General features: G+C 46.3%; 1 protein-coding gene across 1 annotated transcript; it reads left to right on the top strand.

Moving 5' to 3' along the window:
- The first annotated feature begins 25 nt into the window (after positions 1-25).
- LOC306640559 (short transient receptor potential channel 2-like) lies at positions 26-18,182 on the top strand. Its single transcript, XM_079104852.1, is given in 15 exon segments — positions 26-818; positions 2,562-2,774; positions 3,667-3,831; positions 5,177-5,351; positions 8,476-8,676; positions 8,763-8,925; positions 9,994-10,086; positions 14,653-14,845; positions 15,363-15,392; positions 15,394-15,420; positions 15,422-15,473; positions 15,476-15,491; positions 15,810-15,888; positions 16,592-16,727; positions 17,534-18,182. Coding segments are annotated over 15 exon segments (2,724 nt in total). The 5' UTR covers positions 26-29; the 3' UTR covers positions 17,926-18,182.
- The last annotated feature ends 67 nt before the right edge of the window (positions 18,183-18,249 follow it).

The raw sequence follows: 18,249 nt of genomic DNA, 5'->3' as shown, positions 1-18,249 counted from the left end.
TATAGTGGCAGCTAGTAGAAGAGTAAGGGATGGAAAGTGGAAAGGTAAGAGAGGCCCCAAAACAAAGGGGGCTGGGAACTCAGTCCTGCCCTTTCCACTCCATCCACCTACAGCCTAACTGGACTGAGATCGTGAACAGAAAGCTCAAGTTCCCGCCTCCACTCTTGGGTGCCATCCAAGAGGGGCGACTGGGTCTTGTGCAGCAACTGCTGGAGTCAGGGATCGAGACCACAGGCGGTGGGCCCCTGCGGAATGTGGAAGAGGCTGAGGATCGCTCCTGGAGGGAAGCCCTCAACCTGGCCATCCGCCTGGGTCATGAAGCCATCACCGACGTGTTACTGGCCAATGTCAAGTTTGATTTTCGGCAGATCCATGAAGCCCTGCTAGTAGCAGTGGACACAAACCAGCCAGCAGTGGTGCGTCGCCTGCTGGCCCGGCTAGAAAGGGAGAAGGGTCGCAAAGTAGACACCAGGTCTTTCTCACTGGCTTTCTTTGACTCATCAATCGATGGCTCCCGCTTTGCACCTGGTGTCACTCCACTCACCCTGGCCTGCCAGAAGGACCTGTATGAGATTGCGCAGTTGCTCATGGACCAGGGCCATACCATTGCCCGGCCCCACCCCGTCTCCTGTGCTTGTCTTGAGTGCAGTAATGCCCGCCGCTATGACCTGCTGAAGTTCTCTCTGTCCCGCATCAACACCTACCGAGGCATTGCTAGCAGGGCCCACCTCTCACTGGCCAGTGAGGATGCCATGCTGGCTGCCTTCCAGCTCAGCCGTGAGCTCAGGCGTCTTGCACGCAAGGAGCCTGAGTTTAAGGTTGGTTTCTCATGCTTCCGCCTCCCCTCAGTTACCTTTATCTGTTCTCAGAATCCCACCCTGAAGGGGATTCAGTCTAATGGCAGAGAGCAGTCCATCTAGGGGCCCCCAGTCTTTTTGTTGTTGTGGTTAATACTGGTGATTAAACCAGGGGTGCTTTACCACTGAGCTACATCCCAGTTCTATTTTTGTCCTAGTCACTTTGTATTTTGAGACAGTCTTGCTAAGTTACTGAGGCTGAACTTGAAATCCTGCCTCAGCCTCCAGAGTAGCTGGGATTACAGGAGTGTGCCACCACCACAGGCTAGAGGCACCTAGTCTTTTGCAGGAGGCACAACCCCCACGCTAGGGGTGCTCTAGGTCTAGCTAAGGGAGGAGAGAGACTGAAAATAGAACAGTTAGACAGAATTGGACGTGACATTCAGGAGAACATGTCTTTTTTGGAGTAACTACTGTGTACTGGGGCATTGTGTGTTGGAACTCAGACTTGTAATCTCAAACAGGAAGAGGGCGACAAGACAGGACTTCACTTAGTGCCTCTGTGGATGGTTCTTACAGGGCTGCCAAAGCACAGAGAGCAGTCAGAAAGCTGCAACTGTTGTGTTCATACACTGGGGAGGAAGCAGCATTAAACTTAGATGCGGGTGATTTTATACATGTGAAGAGAAGCAGGGAGGGTATTTGAAGTAGGGCTACAGTCCCAGCAGAAGCTGTCAGGTAGCAAAAGTATGTGCGGTGATAAGTACAGGGGAACTCTGTACAGGATTGAATATAAGAGTGGAGCCTGGTGCTAGGGACCAGGCAGGGGCCTTGAACTCAATCACCAGTCCAGTTCATCCACCAAGCCAGACTTGGTCCCCATCCTCAAGATTGCCATTAGGCAGGGAAACACATAAGAGTGTTAAAATGAAGTCCTACGCCTGACGTAATAGCATATGCTGAGGCAGGAGGATGGCAATTTCAAGGCCAGCCTCAGCAACTTGGTGAGACCATGTCTCAAAAAGTAAGGGCTGGGATGTAGTTCAGTGATAGAGCACCCCTGGGTCCAATCCCCAGTAGTGCAAACATAGTAAGTAATTAAATGAAGGCCTAAGGCAAGATGTGGCCTATGCCATGCCAGTCGGGGCAAGAACATGCTTCCCCCATCAGAACAAGAGGAAAAACTCCCACTTCACAGCTAGAGGAAAGAGCAGTCCTTTCCATAGGACTTTCCCTCCATTCTCACAATAGCCTGTAGAGGGAAGCAAAGTGGAAAGTTCTCATCTCTGCTTGACAAGCAGGGAAACTGAGATCTGAAGAAGGGAAGGACCTGACCCAATGTGGCATCACCTAAGGGACAGTGCTGGGAGATGACCTAACCTCTTGAAAGCTTAGCCTAGATCTTCCCTGGGGTAAGGACCTTAAGTAAAATCAAAGATAGGATGGGTAATGTGCCTTACTTGTTTCTGCATCTCCTAAAACTATCAACACAGATTCTCATATAAGGTAGATGTTCAATAAAATTAAATGAACACAAGGGAAGTATAAAGAAGTGGGAGTTAAAGTGGGACAGGAAATAGAAAAGGGAAGTACAAGGAACAGGCCGAGGTGACAGAGGGTTTGATTTGAAGTCAATGGCCCAGTGACATCAGATGTAGAAAGTGTGGACAGGGGTCAGGACAGAAGCAGCCCACTATTTGGGGGAGGGTAGAGAGGGAGTTGTGTCCACAGGGTGGCTGGCCACACAGACCTACTTCCCTACAGCCTGAGTACATTGCCCTGGAGTCATTGAGCCAGGACTATGGCTTCGAGCTGCTGGGTATGTGCCGGAACCAGAGCGAGGTCACTGCAGTGCTCAACGACACGGGTGAGGACAGCGAGGCTGAGCCTGAGGCTGAGGGACTGAACCAAGCCTTTGAGGAGGGCATCCCCAACCTGGCAAGACTGCGACTGGCCGTCAACTACAACCAGAAGCGGGTCAGCTGGGCCCTGCCTACCTCCCCTCACTGCCTTGATCCCTTGCCCTGCCACCTCTAGGTGTCTTCCACTCCAGCCCCAAGCAACTCCTTTTCCAGGCCTCAGGACCCTCTGAGACCTTCATTCTGGGTACCCTTCTATCTAGATTCCCAACCTTCCCTTCTTACCTTCAATCTAAGCCCCTAAACTCTCCCTATCCCTTGGAAGACCCGTTGCCCAGTAGGAGCCCACCTTCACACCAGGACATGCAGATCTCAGATTAGTTTTCTCTCCTGTCTGATGAGTGTCTTTGGCCCAGTCTTGTTCTGCTGGATTTCAGTACCTCACTCTACAAGATTAGACTGGATCTCTCAGGAATTAAATATCAAGTGACTCTTATTCTCTTTCATTAGACAACTGCCCCACAAGCCAAGACATGTGCCTTTTATAGTTGCCTCTACTCCTTACTGTCATCTACCCTCAGATACCCTGACCTACCAAGAACTTAACCAAAACTTTTCCTCCACATGGGATCCCCTGGACCAGTCACCCAAGACAGCAAGCCCACTTTCCCCACTCCTTCCCCTCTCAGGAATATTCAGACTATTGTTGCTCCACATCTCTAGAAGGCAGGGGACCCTGCAGGTTCTGGGACTTGTACACCCAGTTCTGTCACTGCCTGACTTAGGAAACTCTTGGACTTCAGCCTCCTTCACAAACAAGGGCCAGAAAGGGCAGGTCCATGGTCACGCCCTATAGTCACATGACAAGTGAGTTGCCTCTTATGGGCTGGCTGGCAAGAGGAGAAAAGAAAGATGTTTGCTCTCTGGGGGGAAATAAGGGGCATGCACCCAACCGGCTCCTTCCTCCTTCCTGCCTGGTGGCCACCTTCTCATGTCCCATCTCTGCTTAGTTTGTAGCACACCCCATCTGCCAGCAAGTCCTATCTTCCATCTGGTGTGGGAATCTGGCCGGCTGGCGTGGAAGCACTACCATCTGGAAGCTCTTTGTCGCCTTCCTCATCTTCCTCACTATGCCCTTCCTCTGCCTCGGCTACTGGCTGGCGCCCAAGTCTCGGGTATAAGAATAAGATTAATGATAACTTGTTTATTGAGCAGACCCCTGTGCTGGGTGCTTTGTAGCTGTAACTTTGTGCATGTTCCACTCAGTAGATTGAGGAGCTCTGGAAGGTAGGGGTTGCATTCCTGATTGGTGGAGGAACCTCAGGCTCAGGCTATTTTTGCCCCTGGGCAAACAGCAAACAGCAGTGTCAGAATTTAAACTGAGGTCTCTCTACTTCCAAAGCCTGAATTTCTTATACAGTCTGACATTCTCTCTAGGAGTCCTCCTATCCCAACCAAATATTTGTTTGAGACCCTACTGTAAGTGAGGCATTGGACCTGACCCTGGGCTATAATGAAGAACCAGGCCTTGGGCTGGGGATATAGCTTAGTTGGTAGAATGCTTGCTTCACATGCACAAGGCCCTGGGTTCAATCCCAGCACCACACACACACACACACACACACACACACAAGAAGAACTAGGCCTGTTCCTGTTAACCAGGTGAGGAACAGGGAGAGGGGTGTCCAGGAAGCAGAAACAATATGGGAGAAGGCCCAGGGGAAAGAGAACTTATAACGTTAGAGAGACTTGCTAAGGTAGATGGTCCAACAGCAAGAAGTAAAGGGGGCAGGGCCAGCTCTCCAAGAGCTACGTTAAAATGAAAGCTGTCAGATTAAGGAGGTAAGTGCCCCATGTTTTGGAAATCTCCCTCTACTAGTGATGTGAAAGATGGACTGGGGGCAGGTGACAGGAGTTAGGGAAACTGTCAGAGTGCATGTGAGAAAAAGCATGAAGAGATGATGCTCAGGTTCCTGGGTGGCCTGGTCATTTTATGAGATAGGAGGAGCAAGTTGAGGATAGAAGTAATGAATTTACCTTTTAACTTGGTTGAGTTTAAAGAGCATGTGGAACCACAAGGGAAAGTAACTTTACTTCTGTGATTCATATGGTTGTAAAGAAGATGATATTAGCGTATAGGGCCTGATATATAGTGCATTCTTTTTTTTTTTTTTTTTTTTTTGGTACTAGGGATTGAACCCAGGAGTGCTTAACCACTGAGTCACACCCCCAGCTCTTCTTTTATTATTTTAAAATTTGGAGACAGGGTCTTGCTAAATTGCTCAGGGCCTCACTAAGTTGCTGAAGCTGGTCTTGAACTTGCAATCCTCCTGCCTCAGCTTCCCAAGTCTCTGGGACTACAGGTGTGTACCACCATACTGCTGATATTAATACATTCTTGGTGAATATCTGAATAAGTAGGTGGGTGAAGCTGAAAAAGCAGAGTCTCATGTGCCTGAGCAATCCTGCAACCTGCCAGAGGGGAGACTTTGAGAGCCGTGCTTTCCTGCTTTCCCAAAGCTGGGCCGCCTGCTGAAGATCCCAGTGCTGAAGTTCCTGTTACACTCCGCCTCCTATCTATGGTTTCTCATCTTCCTGCTGGGAGAATCCCTGGCCATGGAGACACAACTGAGCACTTTCCGTGGCCGCAGCCAGAGTGTCTGGGAGACTTCACTACACATGATTTGGGTCACAGGTACATATGTGGGACCCTTTATGGTATTCTTCTTGAAGCCCCCCTCACTGTTCTTCACGGTAAACACCCTAATGGGGGGACCCTGCTTTTGTAGAAGCTCCCTGAACATATAACAACCCCGGTGGGCTTTAGCACACCATGAAATCTTTTCCCTTCACCCTGAATCAGGGGACCTAAGCCTGTGGCAGACTCCCTGAGTAGGGACACCATTCTTCTCCCTTGCTGGCATCAGTCACTTTCCATCCTGAAGGTTCCTATCCTCTGACAGACAAGACACCTGTCTACAGGGTCAGGTGGCAGCTTGCCTTGGTGTAATGGTAACCTACAAGTGCACTTCCAGACAAGCTATCTCAGTGGTGTGGAACAGAAAGGCTTCATAGACCAATTTAAAATTCAAATCACATAGTCTGTTAAACTCATAAAACCTGGAGGTACTAACAATGTTTCATCAGGGAGGCTCAATGGACAGAAGCTGCCTAGGTCACTCCTTGATCTGTGGGAGAGACAGTGTCAAATATGTTTCAGCATAGCTGTGACTTGCCAGTTATCCTGATGAGCAGCTATGGATTTTATGTGCACTCTGGACAGAGGACTTGTGGAACCAGCATTGATGTCACTAGCAGGTTACTGATTTAAGATCTGATAAATACCAAAGGCCTCATATGCCTCATGTATGTTCAATGTATCATGAATATTTAGTGTTTGTGTTTATCTTTGTCTCTCTGTATATATCACATGCGTGTGCTCTACTTTTTTTGTTCAACCTGTTACCTAGGTAACTAAATCATCTGTGCTTAATGCATGTTTCATCCATTTTACCAGTTTTCTTCTTTTCTGTAATAGAACCAAGTTTTCTCAAACAATTCAGCAAATGCAGTTTACAAAAGTCCCCAGAGCTCTACCAGCCCCTGGTTGGTCAATTCATCAGGCCGGACTAATGGCATGTTTCTTAACTGGCCTGCCTTCACTTGACAAACTCCCAGGCCATCAGTATACCAAGACACTGCTCCTCACTGTACCAAGCCAGTCAGTGATGGCTAGAAGTAAATCTTTAGGGAAAGAGACAAGAGTAACCCAAAAGGGAAATTTTCTTATCCTATATTAAACATTTTCTGAGCCAGGCACAGTGGTGCATTCCTGTAATCCTGTTGACTGGCAGACTGAGGCAGGAGAATTGCAAGTTTCAGGATAGACTCAGCAACTTATCAAGCTCCAAGAAACTTAGGGAGGCCCTGTCTCAAAATAAAAATAGAAAGAATTGAGAATGGGCTCAGTGGTTAAGTGCCCCTGGGCTCAATCCTTAGTACAAAACAAAACAAAACATTTATTGACTTGTACTGAGTAGAGAAGCAACCAATAAAATTCTTCCTTTGCCTATAGGAGAAGAAACTTTTTTATTTTTATTTTTTGTAGTTGTAGATGAGCAGAATGTCTTTATTTGTTTATTTTTATGTGTTCTAAGGATTGAACCCAGCGCCTCACATATGCCAGGCAAGTGCTCTGCCACTGAGCTACAGCCCCAACTCCGGAAGAAATGTTTTTTAAGCACATAAAGTAAAACTCATTTATTCAGGCAGTAAGTGTTTGCTGAAGTTCTACTGTGAGCAAAGCCCTGAGAATACATGGATAAGTTAAATATGTTTCTATTCATCCTATCTCAGTGGTGTGGAACAGAAAGGCTCATAGACCAATTTAAAATTCAAATCACATAGTCTGTTAAACTCATAAAACCTGGAGGTATTAACAATGTTTCATCAGGGAGGCTCAATGGACAGAAGCTGCCTAGGTCACTCCTTGATCTGTGGGAGAGACAGTGTCAAATATGTTTCAGCATAGCTGTGACTTGCCAGTTATCCTGATGAGCAGCTATGGATTTTATGTGCACATTTACTGAGCCTCTAACCCACCCTAACAAAGTGCCGTCCTACCATATAGTACTGATTTCCAATACTGAGCACATCATATTTCCACTTGTCTTCAGGCCTTTGCTCACTCACTTTTCCTAGAGCACTCACCCCTTCTCACACTGCCCCTTCACCTGCTGGCTCCCACTCCTCCATCAGGTCTCAGCTTAAATGTCATTGTCTTTGAGAAGCTTTCTGGGGCCTCCAAATCAGAATAAGAATCCATCCCTAAACACTCCCCCAACAGTGCTCTGTTCCTCTGCTCCTCAGTCCTAGCATTTACCACATTGTACTGTATGTACTTATTTTCTTGCCTCTCTAACTTGATTATAAGCCCTGGGACAAAAGAAACAATAATCTGTCTTATTTACTACAGGATCTCACTGGTACCTGATTGGAGCTTAATAAATATTAGATAACTTGTTCTGGGCATCACTGGCAAACTTATGAGATATGGCCCCTGTCCTTGAGAGACTCCAATTTCAGGGGAACAGATGGGGATGTGGAAGACTCATGGGGAGACATACTGCAGTGCCCTGGTAGTGACAGCATCACAGATACGAATAGAGAGTAGAGAGGAGATGCAGCAGAAGCAACTCCCTCTTCCTGGTTGGGAAGGTTTCATGGAGGAGGTAGTTATTTGTCCTGGGCCACAAAGGTGAACTGGGATTCCAAAGGATATGGAAAAGCATTCAAGATAGTACAGAGAGTAAATATGCAGGGAATGGAGAAGGGCAAAAATGGCAAGATAACCTGGCTAATGGTGATCAACTGTCAAGACTCCCCCATCTCCAAGTCTAGCACTGGGCTCCACTAAGACATGGGCACACTGAGTAGACTGATAATTTGGAGTCCCTTCAAATCAAGATTCTTTAAATATTTGCCTAATATTTATTTGGTAGAGGTAAAAAATTGCAGATGTAAACCATTCTCTCCTAATACAGTTCCTCCCAGGTGTCACTCACTTTCTGAGCATCAACCACCTGTGATCCTTGGTGCAAGTCACAGTAGCCATGAGTCTGCTCCAACCTGAGGTCCTTGTTTTCACAAAAGATCATTCTGCACCTGGATAGATTAAATGTTTGCATTTTATCAGGTTTACTCCAGTGATGTTTTCGCTCCCCTGCCTCCCTCAATGGGCCACCATAATGTGGTTCTGATTTAGAAAGAGGAACAGAGTTCTGCCCCATCCTGTCTTGGCCCCCTGCCACCCCTTCCAGGCTTCCTATGGTTCGAGTGTAAGGAAGTATGGATCGAGGGCCTGCGCAGTTACCTTTTGGACTGGTGGAACTTCCTGGATGTGGTCATTCTGTCCCTGTACCTGGCAGCCTTCGCACTGCGCCTCCTCCTGGCTGGGCTTGCCCACATGCACTGCAGGGATGCTGCCGAAGGCGCTGCCTGCCACTATTTTACCACTGCTGGTGAGTATTCTCCTGACTCAGCCCTGAACCCCCTGGTCCCTCTTCTTTCTTGCCTCTCAGACACTGTCTGCATCTCACCCGCACAGAGCGAAGTGAGTGGCGTACTGAGGACCCCCAGTTCTTGGCTGAGGTGCTTTTTGCTGTCACCAGCATGCTCAGCTTCACCCGCCTGGCCTACATTCTGCCGGCCCATGAGTCATTGGGCACTCTGCAGATTTCCATTGGCAGGATGATTGATGACATGATACGGTGTGTACTGTCCCTGCTCAGAGTGCCCTCCTTCCTGACAGACTCCACTTAACCTCCTCAGGAATTTCCCCAGCTCTAGTTTGGCACAGTTCTTGGTCTGCATTCCTCCAGGGTGTAAGCTCCAGAGACCTCTGAACCCCTAGAAGTATAGACAAGATTGAGTATAGGGGTGGGAGGGGTGGGGGGAAGGGAAAAAAATAACAGAATGAATCAAATAACATTACTCTATGTAAATTTATGATTACACAAATGGTATGCCTTTACGCCATGTACAGAGAAACAACATGTATCCCATTTGTTTACAATTAAAAAAAAAAAAGATTGAGTATAAATATGAATATACATTTCTTTTTAGGGAGGGTCTATAATTTTAACCTACTTCTCAAAGAGGCTTGTGACCCCAGAAAAGATGATAAACCACTGACAACTGAAGGAGCCCTTGGTTAGTTCTATGGCTCCTGGGACCCCTCTGTGAGCTCATTTTTCCCCTTTTTGGAAAGCTAAATCATGTACAGTCAAACCTCATCTCTTACTCTAATCAGAGCACATGGTTAATGCCTACTCCCCTAGGAACCTGCCTTAGGTGGGACTGGAGTGAGTGCCATTGGTGAGAAAAGTACTAGTTACGGCTGAGAATGGCTTCAGCTCAGCTTAGCTTGGAGAATAACCTCATATCCCATCTAGGGATTCTTTCAGTCGTCCCTGTTGCAGGATAACTCATTCTCTTGTGGTTCTAACTCTCTAGTGATAGCTCCCATCCAATAAGAATCTCTGACTCCCAGCCATTCCTATACAATCTCAGCATCTCAGTCACTCCCAAGAGATTGGTCCTTCCCCAACTTTGATTGATTAGGCCCAGCACCCATTTTTCTTCAGAGAGAGTCTTTGCTCTGGCACTTACTTTAAATTCCTTCTCATTCCCCATCCCCTAATTTCTTTACTTTTAATAGTAAACAAATTGAATACTCAAGGGCCAGAAAGTCCATCACCCCCAATCCCTCTTCCCAAAGCTCTATTTCTCCCAGGGTGGAGACCTGCTCTGACCCTTCATATCCCATCCCATGCCAGGTTCATGTTCATCCTCATGATCATCCTTACTGCCTTCCTCTGTGGCCTAAACAACATCTATGTGCCCTACCAGGAGACAGAGCGGCTGGGCAAGTATGCTGGGGCAGAGGCTGGGAACTTACAGCTTGATCATCTCTTTTTCTTTTCCTCGTTTATTCATTCAATTTTCTTATTTACTCACTCTCATTGATTCACTCTGTCACTCATCTGTTTATATGCATTCATTTGTTCACTCATTTCATCCATAAACTTCATTTTTGAAAAATGGCAATCTTATGAAAAAATTAAAAGAAAAGTACATTGGATACCCATATACCGTTTACCAGACTTTACCAATGGTTATGGTTTTGCCACATTTGCTTGATCTATTACTCTCCTACTTTTTTTCCTGAAATGTTTTAAAGTAAGTTGTAAATCTCATGACCCCTAAATAATTCAGAATGTTTCCTAAGAGAATAACCACAAAACCATTATCCCACTCAAAAAAAAATTTTGTGTAAATAAAATTTTTATTAGAACGCAACCATGCTCATGTATGGTCTGTGGCCAATTTATGCCTTACTGCATACACAAAAATATATCAATACCATAACATTACTTACTGTGCATTCCTCATTCAAATTTTCCTGGTTGCTGCCAGGCATGGTGGCATACACCTATAAGCCCAGTGACTCAGGAACCTGAGACAAGAGGATGGAAATTTTGATGTCAGCCTAAGCAACTTAGTGTTGCTTAGTGTTGCTGTTTCAAAATAAAAAATAAAAAAGGACTGGGGATATGGCTCAGTGGTTAAGTGCCTCTGGGTTCAATCCCAGCACCAAAAAAAAAAAAATTCCCCAGTTGCCCAAAAAATTCTTAAGAGTTTTTGAAAATTAAAAATCCCATGCATTGCATTTTACATTTTATTGCATTTTACATTTTATTGTAATGTCTCTCTATAGTTTCCTTTAATCTTGAACATACCCCTTTCTTTTAATGTCTTGTATAACAAATGGACTTTTTTCAAGATCGTAGACCAAGTTGTATTCCACAACTAGAATTTATTTATTTCCTCATGATTAGATTCAAGTTAAGGAGCTTTGGCAAGAACATAACCTATTTAATGATAGGAACTTTCCACATCAAGAGGCACATTGGTGAGACCCATTATTCTAGCAAACCTCTGTTGCAAAGGTACTAGAGAAGCCCTTCTAGTAATGGAACATATATGGAGATACTGGGATTAAATTGCTCCCAGTCTTTCAGCCAGTGATTTCAATATTCATAGATGATTTTTATCTAAATCAATTTCTACAATTACAATTTTAAGATTTTGATTTCTGCCTTTGTATTTCTTCTAGATTTATTAGCTGACATTCTCTTTAAATGCTTTCTCCCACCTTCTTTCTAAAATATCATTATGGGCTCAAATATTTTAAATTTAATGATCCATATACTCATTATTCTTTTTTTTGGGGGGGGGGCAGAGTCCTGGGGATTGAACTCAGGAGCCACTCAACCACTGGGCCACATCCGCAGCCCTATTTTGTATTTTATTTAGAGACAGGGTCTCACTGAGTTGCTTAGTGCCTCACCATTGCCGAGGCTGGCTTTGAACTCAAGATCCTCCTGTCTCAGCTTCCCAAGCCTCTGGGATTATAGTGTGCACCACTGTGCCCAGCTCGTTATTCTTTTTTATGCTCAATTCTTCCTAACTATGATCAATAATTGAATTTTTCATTCAGGTATTCATTATTCACTCATTCATACATTCACTTTTTAAATTCATTGACTTTTATAGTTATTCAGTTTGTTGTTGAGTTCTCACACACTTTCTGACACCTTCTTTGTAGTTGGTCCTGCCCCTGAATCTGAAGGCACAGAGAGAAGAAATCAACCAGACTTGTTCTCATGGAGAAGTTATCTGTGTCTACAATAAGCTCCATTTGGCATATGTACCATGTAAAAGGAAGGCTTATGTTGAGAGTGCCCAGAAATAGGCGGACTAGAGGGAGGCTGCGTTCCTTGTAGCTCCATAACTCAGGTTTCAAGCAGAGGATATCAGTTTTTGCTGCTTATTGACCCCCTGCTGTTTACCCCATTTGTCTACTGTGATCACCTGCAGTCAGCCAGCATATCAAGAGTGCCCAGAAAGGAAGCCCCTTCCTCAGCCTTGGATGGTCAGGGAAGATTTTACAGGGAAGGGAGAATCTGAACTCCACCTAGAAGATTTATGGAGTTCAGAGAAGATACAGGGCACTCTGAGCAGAAAGGGAGCATGTGCCAAAGGAGGAAGGTATATTTGCAGAACAGCAAGATGTCTCCCATAGTTGGTGCAAGGAGAGAATTTTGTGAGAGGAAACTGGAGAGGGTAACTGGGACGAGGTCTTAGAGTCAGGAAGGAAAGATCTTGGTTAGGAGCTTGGTCTTTCTACAGCAGGTCAGGGAGTTTCAGGTGATCACTTAAGCTGTTGCTCAACCTAAATTCAGCAGCTATGTGATAGTTTTAATTATGATGCTAAAGAACTCATACTTGGGCCTGCAAATATTGGTTAAGACTTTCATGGTTTCAGGATGTATCAAAGCTTTATTCAGTCATCTTACAGGGAATTCTCAAATTCCTGACCTAAATTCAGGTTATTATCTTAGATTTATTAAGATTTATTTACATTATTTATTAAGGACTGAGATTTCACAGTTTAAACCATGAATCTTAGTGCCAGAGACAGAAGCTACTCATTCCAGCCTAATGGTCCTAAAGGCATCATTGCACAGCAGCAAAGCAAGGCTAAGCCCTCCTAAGCTATTTGTTCATGGGTAATATATAATTAAGTTAAAAGTTTTTTTGTTGAGTATTGGGCATAGTGGTGCATGCCTGTAATCCTAGTGGCTCGGGAGGCTGAGGCAGGAGGATTGGAAGTTTAAGGCCAGCCTCAGCAACTTAGTGAGGCCCTTGACAAGTCAGTGAGACCCTGTCTCTAAATAAAATATTTAACAAGGGCTGGGGATGTGGCTCAGTGGTTAAGCACCCCTGGGTTCAATTCCCAGTAACCAAAAACAAAAGTACTTTTGTTGAAAATCTGACATAGGTTGAATGGTAGACATATAACGGAAGGTAACTAGGAGCATTTAAAGGTTGACAAATACAGGCACAACAGATTAGGTCAGATTAGCATTTAGAAAGAACACCCTTGGTGTAATGTGGAGATCAGAGTAGCAAGAAAGACTGATCCAGAGACCAGTGTGAGATTGTGGTCATCTATGCCTAAACTTGGTGCCAACATAGAACAAGATAGATTCACAAATAAGTGCAAAAGGAGGAAAATTGTGATAAGGACTGTGAGTGACTAACAGATAAACATGTTCTGCTATGTGTAGGGAAGATTGGTCAGGAAGGGCTTCCTGGAAGAGGCAGCACTGGAGTTGCCATCACCGTGCTTCATACTACCCTTCTCCCCCATTCAGACCTCGATAACAGTCTCTTTCTCTGTCTCTGTCTCTGTCTCTCTTCTTTCTCTCTCTCTCTCTGTGCTGGAGTTCAACCTCTGAGTCACACCAGCAGCCTAAGTGTTCCTTAACTGGTCTCCAAACCTCTACCCTCTCACCTTTTCTCCAGAATTCTATTCACAGCAAGCAGCATGATCTTTTCAAATGTTAAGCAGGTATCACCATCTTCTAGAACTCATCCTAGCTTCCTATTGTTTGCAGACCATGGTAAGGATCTTAGTTTTTACTCTATGAGGTCCTGCATCGGGGTGATCCCTACTTCCCTCTCCTCTGCCCTCTGAAATGAGTCATGCTAACCTCTCAGTTCTTTAAATGTCCCCATAACCCCTGCTTTGGGGATGTTCTTTCATCTTATCACTTCTCCCCATTTTGGCTAAGATCAAGTGGTGGTAATGTCATGTCACACCCTCCAGGGTAATCCCCACCCAGAGGATAAGGTCCTTGGAGAGAGAGAGACCCTGCTTGTCTTGTTCACCAATGTGTCCTTAGTACCTATGACACTACTGTGCTCAATAAATATAGGTTGACTAAAAGAATAAAAGTTGAAGTCCAGAAATGGCAAGCCGTGTGGAATGAGGTGGCACACACCTCTAATCCTAGCTACTCAGAGACTGAGGCAGGAGGATCACACAAACTTGAGGCCAGACTGGGCAACCTGGTGAGACCTTGTCTCAAAATAAAGTTTTATTTTTAAACATTTTTTTAGTTGTATATGGACACAATGTCTTTATTTTTTTATTTCTATGTGTTGCTGAGAATTAAACCCAGTGCCTCGCACATGTGTGGCAAGTGTTTCTACCACCGAGCTACAGCCCCAGCCCTCAAATAAAGTTTTAAAAAGGGCTGGGGCTGGGGCTGGGGCTGCGGGGAGAGCTCAGTTGGTAGAGTGCTTGCCTTGCAAGCACAGGGCCCTGGGTTCGATCCCAGCACCACAAAAAAAAAAAAAAAAAAAAAGGGCTGGGGCTGTAGCTCAGAGGCAGAATGTTCCTGAGTTCAATTCCAGTATCTGCCCCACCCACACTCCCAAAAGAAGAAAGAGTGGCAAGGGTCCCACCAGAAGGACTTTATGGATGTAAAACACCTTTGGCTGGGTCCTGGAGGGTGAGGAAGAGTGTGTCTGGGTAGAGCCCTCATCCCTCATTTCCTGTCCTTTTCTTGACCCCCACATGCCAGTTTCAACGAGACTTTCCAGTTTCTATTCTGGACCATGTTTGGCATGGAGGAGCACAGTGTGGTGGACATGCCTCAGTTTCTGGTGCCTGAATTTGTGGGCCGGGCCCTCTATGGCATTTTTACCATCGTCATGGTCATTGTGCTGCTCAACATGCTCATAGCCATGATTACCAACTCCTTCCAGAAGATCGAGGTATGTGAACCAAGGTCATCTTAAGTCAGTTAGGAGAAGGGAGCAGGGTGCAAGGAGTTGAGACACTTGCATTCCTGCTCTGCCTCCACTGTCTTCTGACTTTGGGCAAATTCTCCTCTGTAAAACAAAGGTCTCAGTAATGCTCTTAGTGTCTCTTGACATCAAGTCTACTGCTCTTTCCTCGTTTTGTTTGGGGAGGAGTGCTTTGTGGAAAAGTAGGTGGGAACATGAGAAGAGAGAGGCAAGAGGTAGGAGGGTTACTGTTTGCATGCTGGAGAACAGGCTGGGCAGGGACAAGATGTGAGGATGAAAAATAATGGGGAGGGAGAGAGGAAAGGTGGAGACAGGCAGAGGAGATGTGGGTGTCTGAGGAGTTGGAGGCAAGAATGGGCAGAAGAAAATGGTTGGCATACTGGAGAATAAGAGATGTGAGGACTGAGGGAGAAGGCAGATTGAGTGAGCAGGAGGGCCAGGTGCTAACGTGGTCTTTCACAGTTCCTTGCCTCCTGGCCTCCAGGATGATGCTGATGTGGAGTGGAAGTTTGCCTCGCTCCAAGCTCTACCTGTCCTATTTCCCGAGAGGGCCTGACTCTGCCTGTGCCCTTCAACATCCTGCCCTCCCCAAGGCCTTCTTCTACCTTCTCAGGTGATGACCTCAGAGTTCTCACCCCAACTCCTGAGCACCCAGCCCCCACACACCACCTAGCTCCTGATCCCACATATTTTTCTTTTTTCCTTTCTTTCTCTTTTTCTCTTTCTTTCTGTCTTCTTCCTTTTGTGTGTGTGTGTGTATGTGTGTGTGTGTGTGCGTGCGTGTGTGTGTGTTTGCTATTGGTAATCAAACCCAGGGTCCTGTGCATGCTAGGCAAGTACTCTACCACTGAGTCATATCCCCAGGCCTCCTATCCCCATTTCCCTAGGCCTGTCCTGTGACTAACCTCTTCCCACCATGGAAATTTCTCAGGAGAATTTTCCAGTTTATTTGCTGTTGCTGCTCCTGCTGCAAAACCAAGAAGCCAGACTATCCTCCAATTCCCACTTATGTAAGTACCTCATCTATTTCTTGTTGGTTGCCTTTAACTATATTACCTATACCATCTATTTGTGTGCACACCCCTGGTGTATCTATCCTTCCAGCTATGCTCCCCAGGGCATCCTTTTCCCTCTTCCTGGCTCTGGTCATTTCCTAAATTCCCAATGCTGTGTTACACAGCATAAACAGAAGTTCATACCTCCCTCCTCCCATGTTACAGATTGGGGGAGAGGGCTGACTAAGCCAAGACGTGGCTGAATGTTTTTCAGAAACATTTTAAGAAGCCAAAGGTAATGCCCAACCAACTGGGAAATTAAAAGGCTGACAGAGACCTGGGAGAGGAAGGTGGGCTCATTTACTCTGATTATCTGTACCCTAACCTAGTCTGGTTGGGCATGACAGTCCCTTCCTAATTTGTTACTGTCCTGTCACTTGGGGGTTCTCCTATCTCTCCTCTACCTCTTAGCCTTCACTTCCACCCTCTACCCTGGGCCTCTCACAGTAGATCCTTCCCTAGCTTCTGGCCCCCATCCTTCTACCTTTTAGGACTGCACTGCGAAGTGGAAGCAGACCAGGTCTAGGTGTGTGGCCTATAGGGACAGAGAAGGCTGCACAGACTTTGACTTGGTCTTTTATTGTTCAGGTAGAAGAGTGATTAGAGGAAGGCTGGGGGGTAGAGAAATCTCTCTCACCTTCCTGTCTTGCCATTCCAGGCCAACCAGGGGGCAGGGGCAGGGCCTGGGCCAGGGGAGGGAGAACGTGGGTCCTACCGCCTCCGTGTCATCAAGGCTCTGGTACAGCGCTACATAGAGACTGCCCGGCGAGAGTTCGAGGAGACACGTCGGAAAGGTTAGTTGTCAGCTCCTAGCTTTCTCCATTCTGTTCCTTGCTCAGCACCCTTCATTCAGCCTGTGTTGTATGTGGCCCCACCCCACACTTGGAGACCACAACTTGCACAATACAGCCCCTTGCACTGAATTACCCTCTGACCCATTCAGGTACTTACTCCACTCATTTCATTTAATCACTCCTTCCTGCTTTTATTCATTCTCTTGTTCACTTATTACTTATTCAACCTGTGCTCCTTCCTGTGTCCTCCCTCATTCTCGGCTTGTCCTGGAGGGAAGTGGGTACTGTGTAGAGCAGGCACACAGGGAAGCTTTCAGTATGGGGAGAAACCATCATACCAGGTAGAAAGTGCTTAGCCAAGAGACACAGATGCACTGGGAACACAAAGGACAGAAAAAAGCCTATTGTTTTGAGAGGATTGTGGGAAGGGAGAAGATGGAGAAAGGGCAAGTAGAATTTGAACTGGGCCTGAAGGATGGGTATAAGCTGGCCAGGTGTAGATTGGAGAGAGGGCTGACGGGGCAGATGTACAAATCTCTACCTATTAAGAATTTTCCACATGAATCCTTACCCCTTTACTGGCCCACAAGACCTTCCTTCTTTATATCTCCTAAAGCAGTTGCCCTCCACCATTACTTAGCTTCATCTACCCTAGATTCTGTCTACCCACTGACCCCTCGTTCTTCCAGTCCCTCTGTCCTCAGTGATCTCAGACAGGGTGTACCCTGGGGTTCTACTGAGGGCAGGAAAAAATACTGAATAGGCTCATCTTCTGAAAGACATCCCCTCGATATTCCACCTTTTAGATCTGGGCAACAGACTGACAGAGTTAACCAAAACTGTATCTCGACTGCAAAGTGAGGTAGCTGGTGTTCAGCGAACGTTGGCAGCAGGAGGGATACCCCGGCCTCCTGATGGTGCCAGCATCCTCAGCCGCTACATCACCCGAGTGCGCAATAGTTTCCAGAACCTGGGGCCCCCCATCCCTGAGACCCCAGAAGCTGATCATGTCAGGGATGTGGGGGACTCAAAAACTCTTCAGAAACCGGACTTCAGCCTGCTGGAGAGGCTGGGGCTCCAGCTCTCACGAGAGTCTGGCCCTTCCTCCCCAGCTCATGTGCTGGTACACAGGGAGCAAGAAGAGGGGGCTGGGGATGTGCCCCCAGAGGAGACTCTGGGGACCAATGAAGGTTCCTAATGCCATGGAAGGGCCCCTTCTTCTACATTCAGCAGGGTGGGTGAGGATCACTTAGTAGGAGCCTATGCACTTTCTTTGCCTCAATAAAATTACTGCTGGTGATGTCAGATGCCTACAGAGTATGTGAGAATGCCTGTCTCTTGATGTTTTAAGATCCTTCCTCCACTTCCCTCTGAAATGAACCCCATGTGAGCAGGGCAGAGAGAAATAGCTTGCTCTGGGCTTTCAGATATTTTGGGCTTAGAATTCTACCTTGGGCTTACACCTCATATCTTCGGTGGAAAAGAGCTCTGGACTAGTAGGCAGGAGGCCTTGGAAGCAAGA

The sequence above is a fragment of the Sciurus vulgaris genome (assembly GCF_902686455.1).
Source record: "Sciurus vulgaris genome assembly, chromosome: 11".
NCBI classification, from domain to species: Eukaryota; Metazoa; Chordata; class Mammalia; order Rodentia; family Sciuridae; genus Sciurus; species Sciurus vulgaris.
The sequence above is the reverse complement of the archived record's forward strand: the minus strand, read 5'-3'. Positions and strand labels throughout refer to the sequence as shown.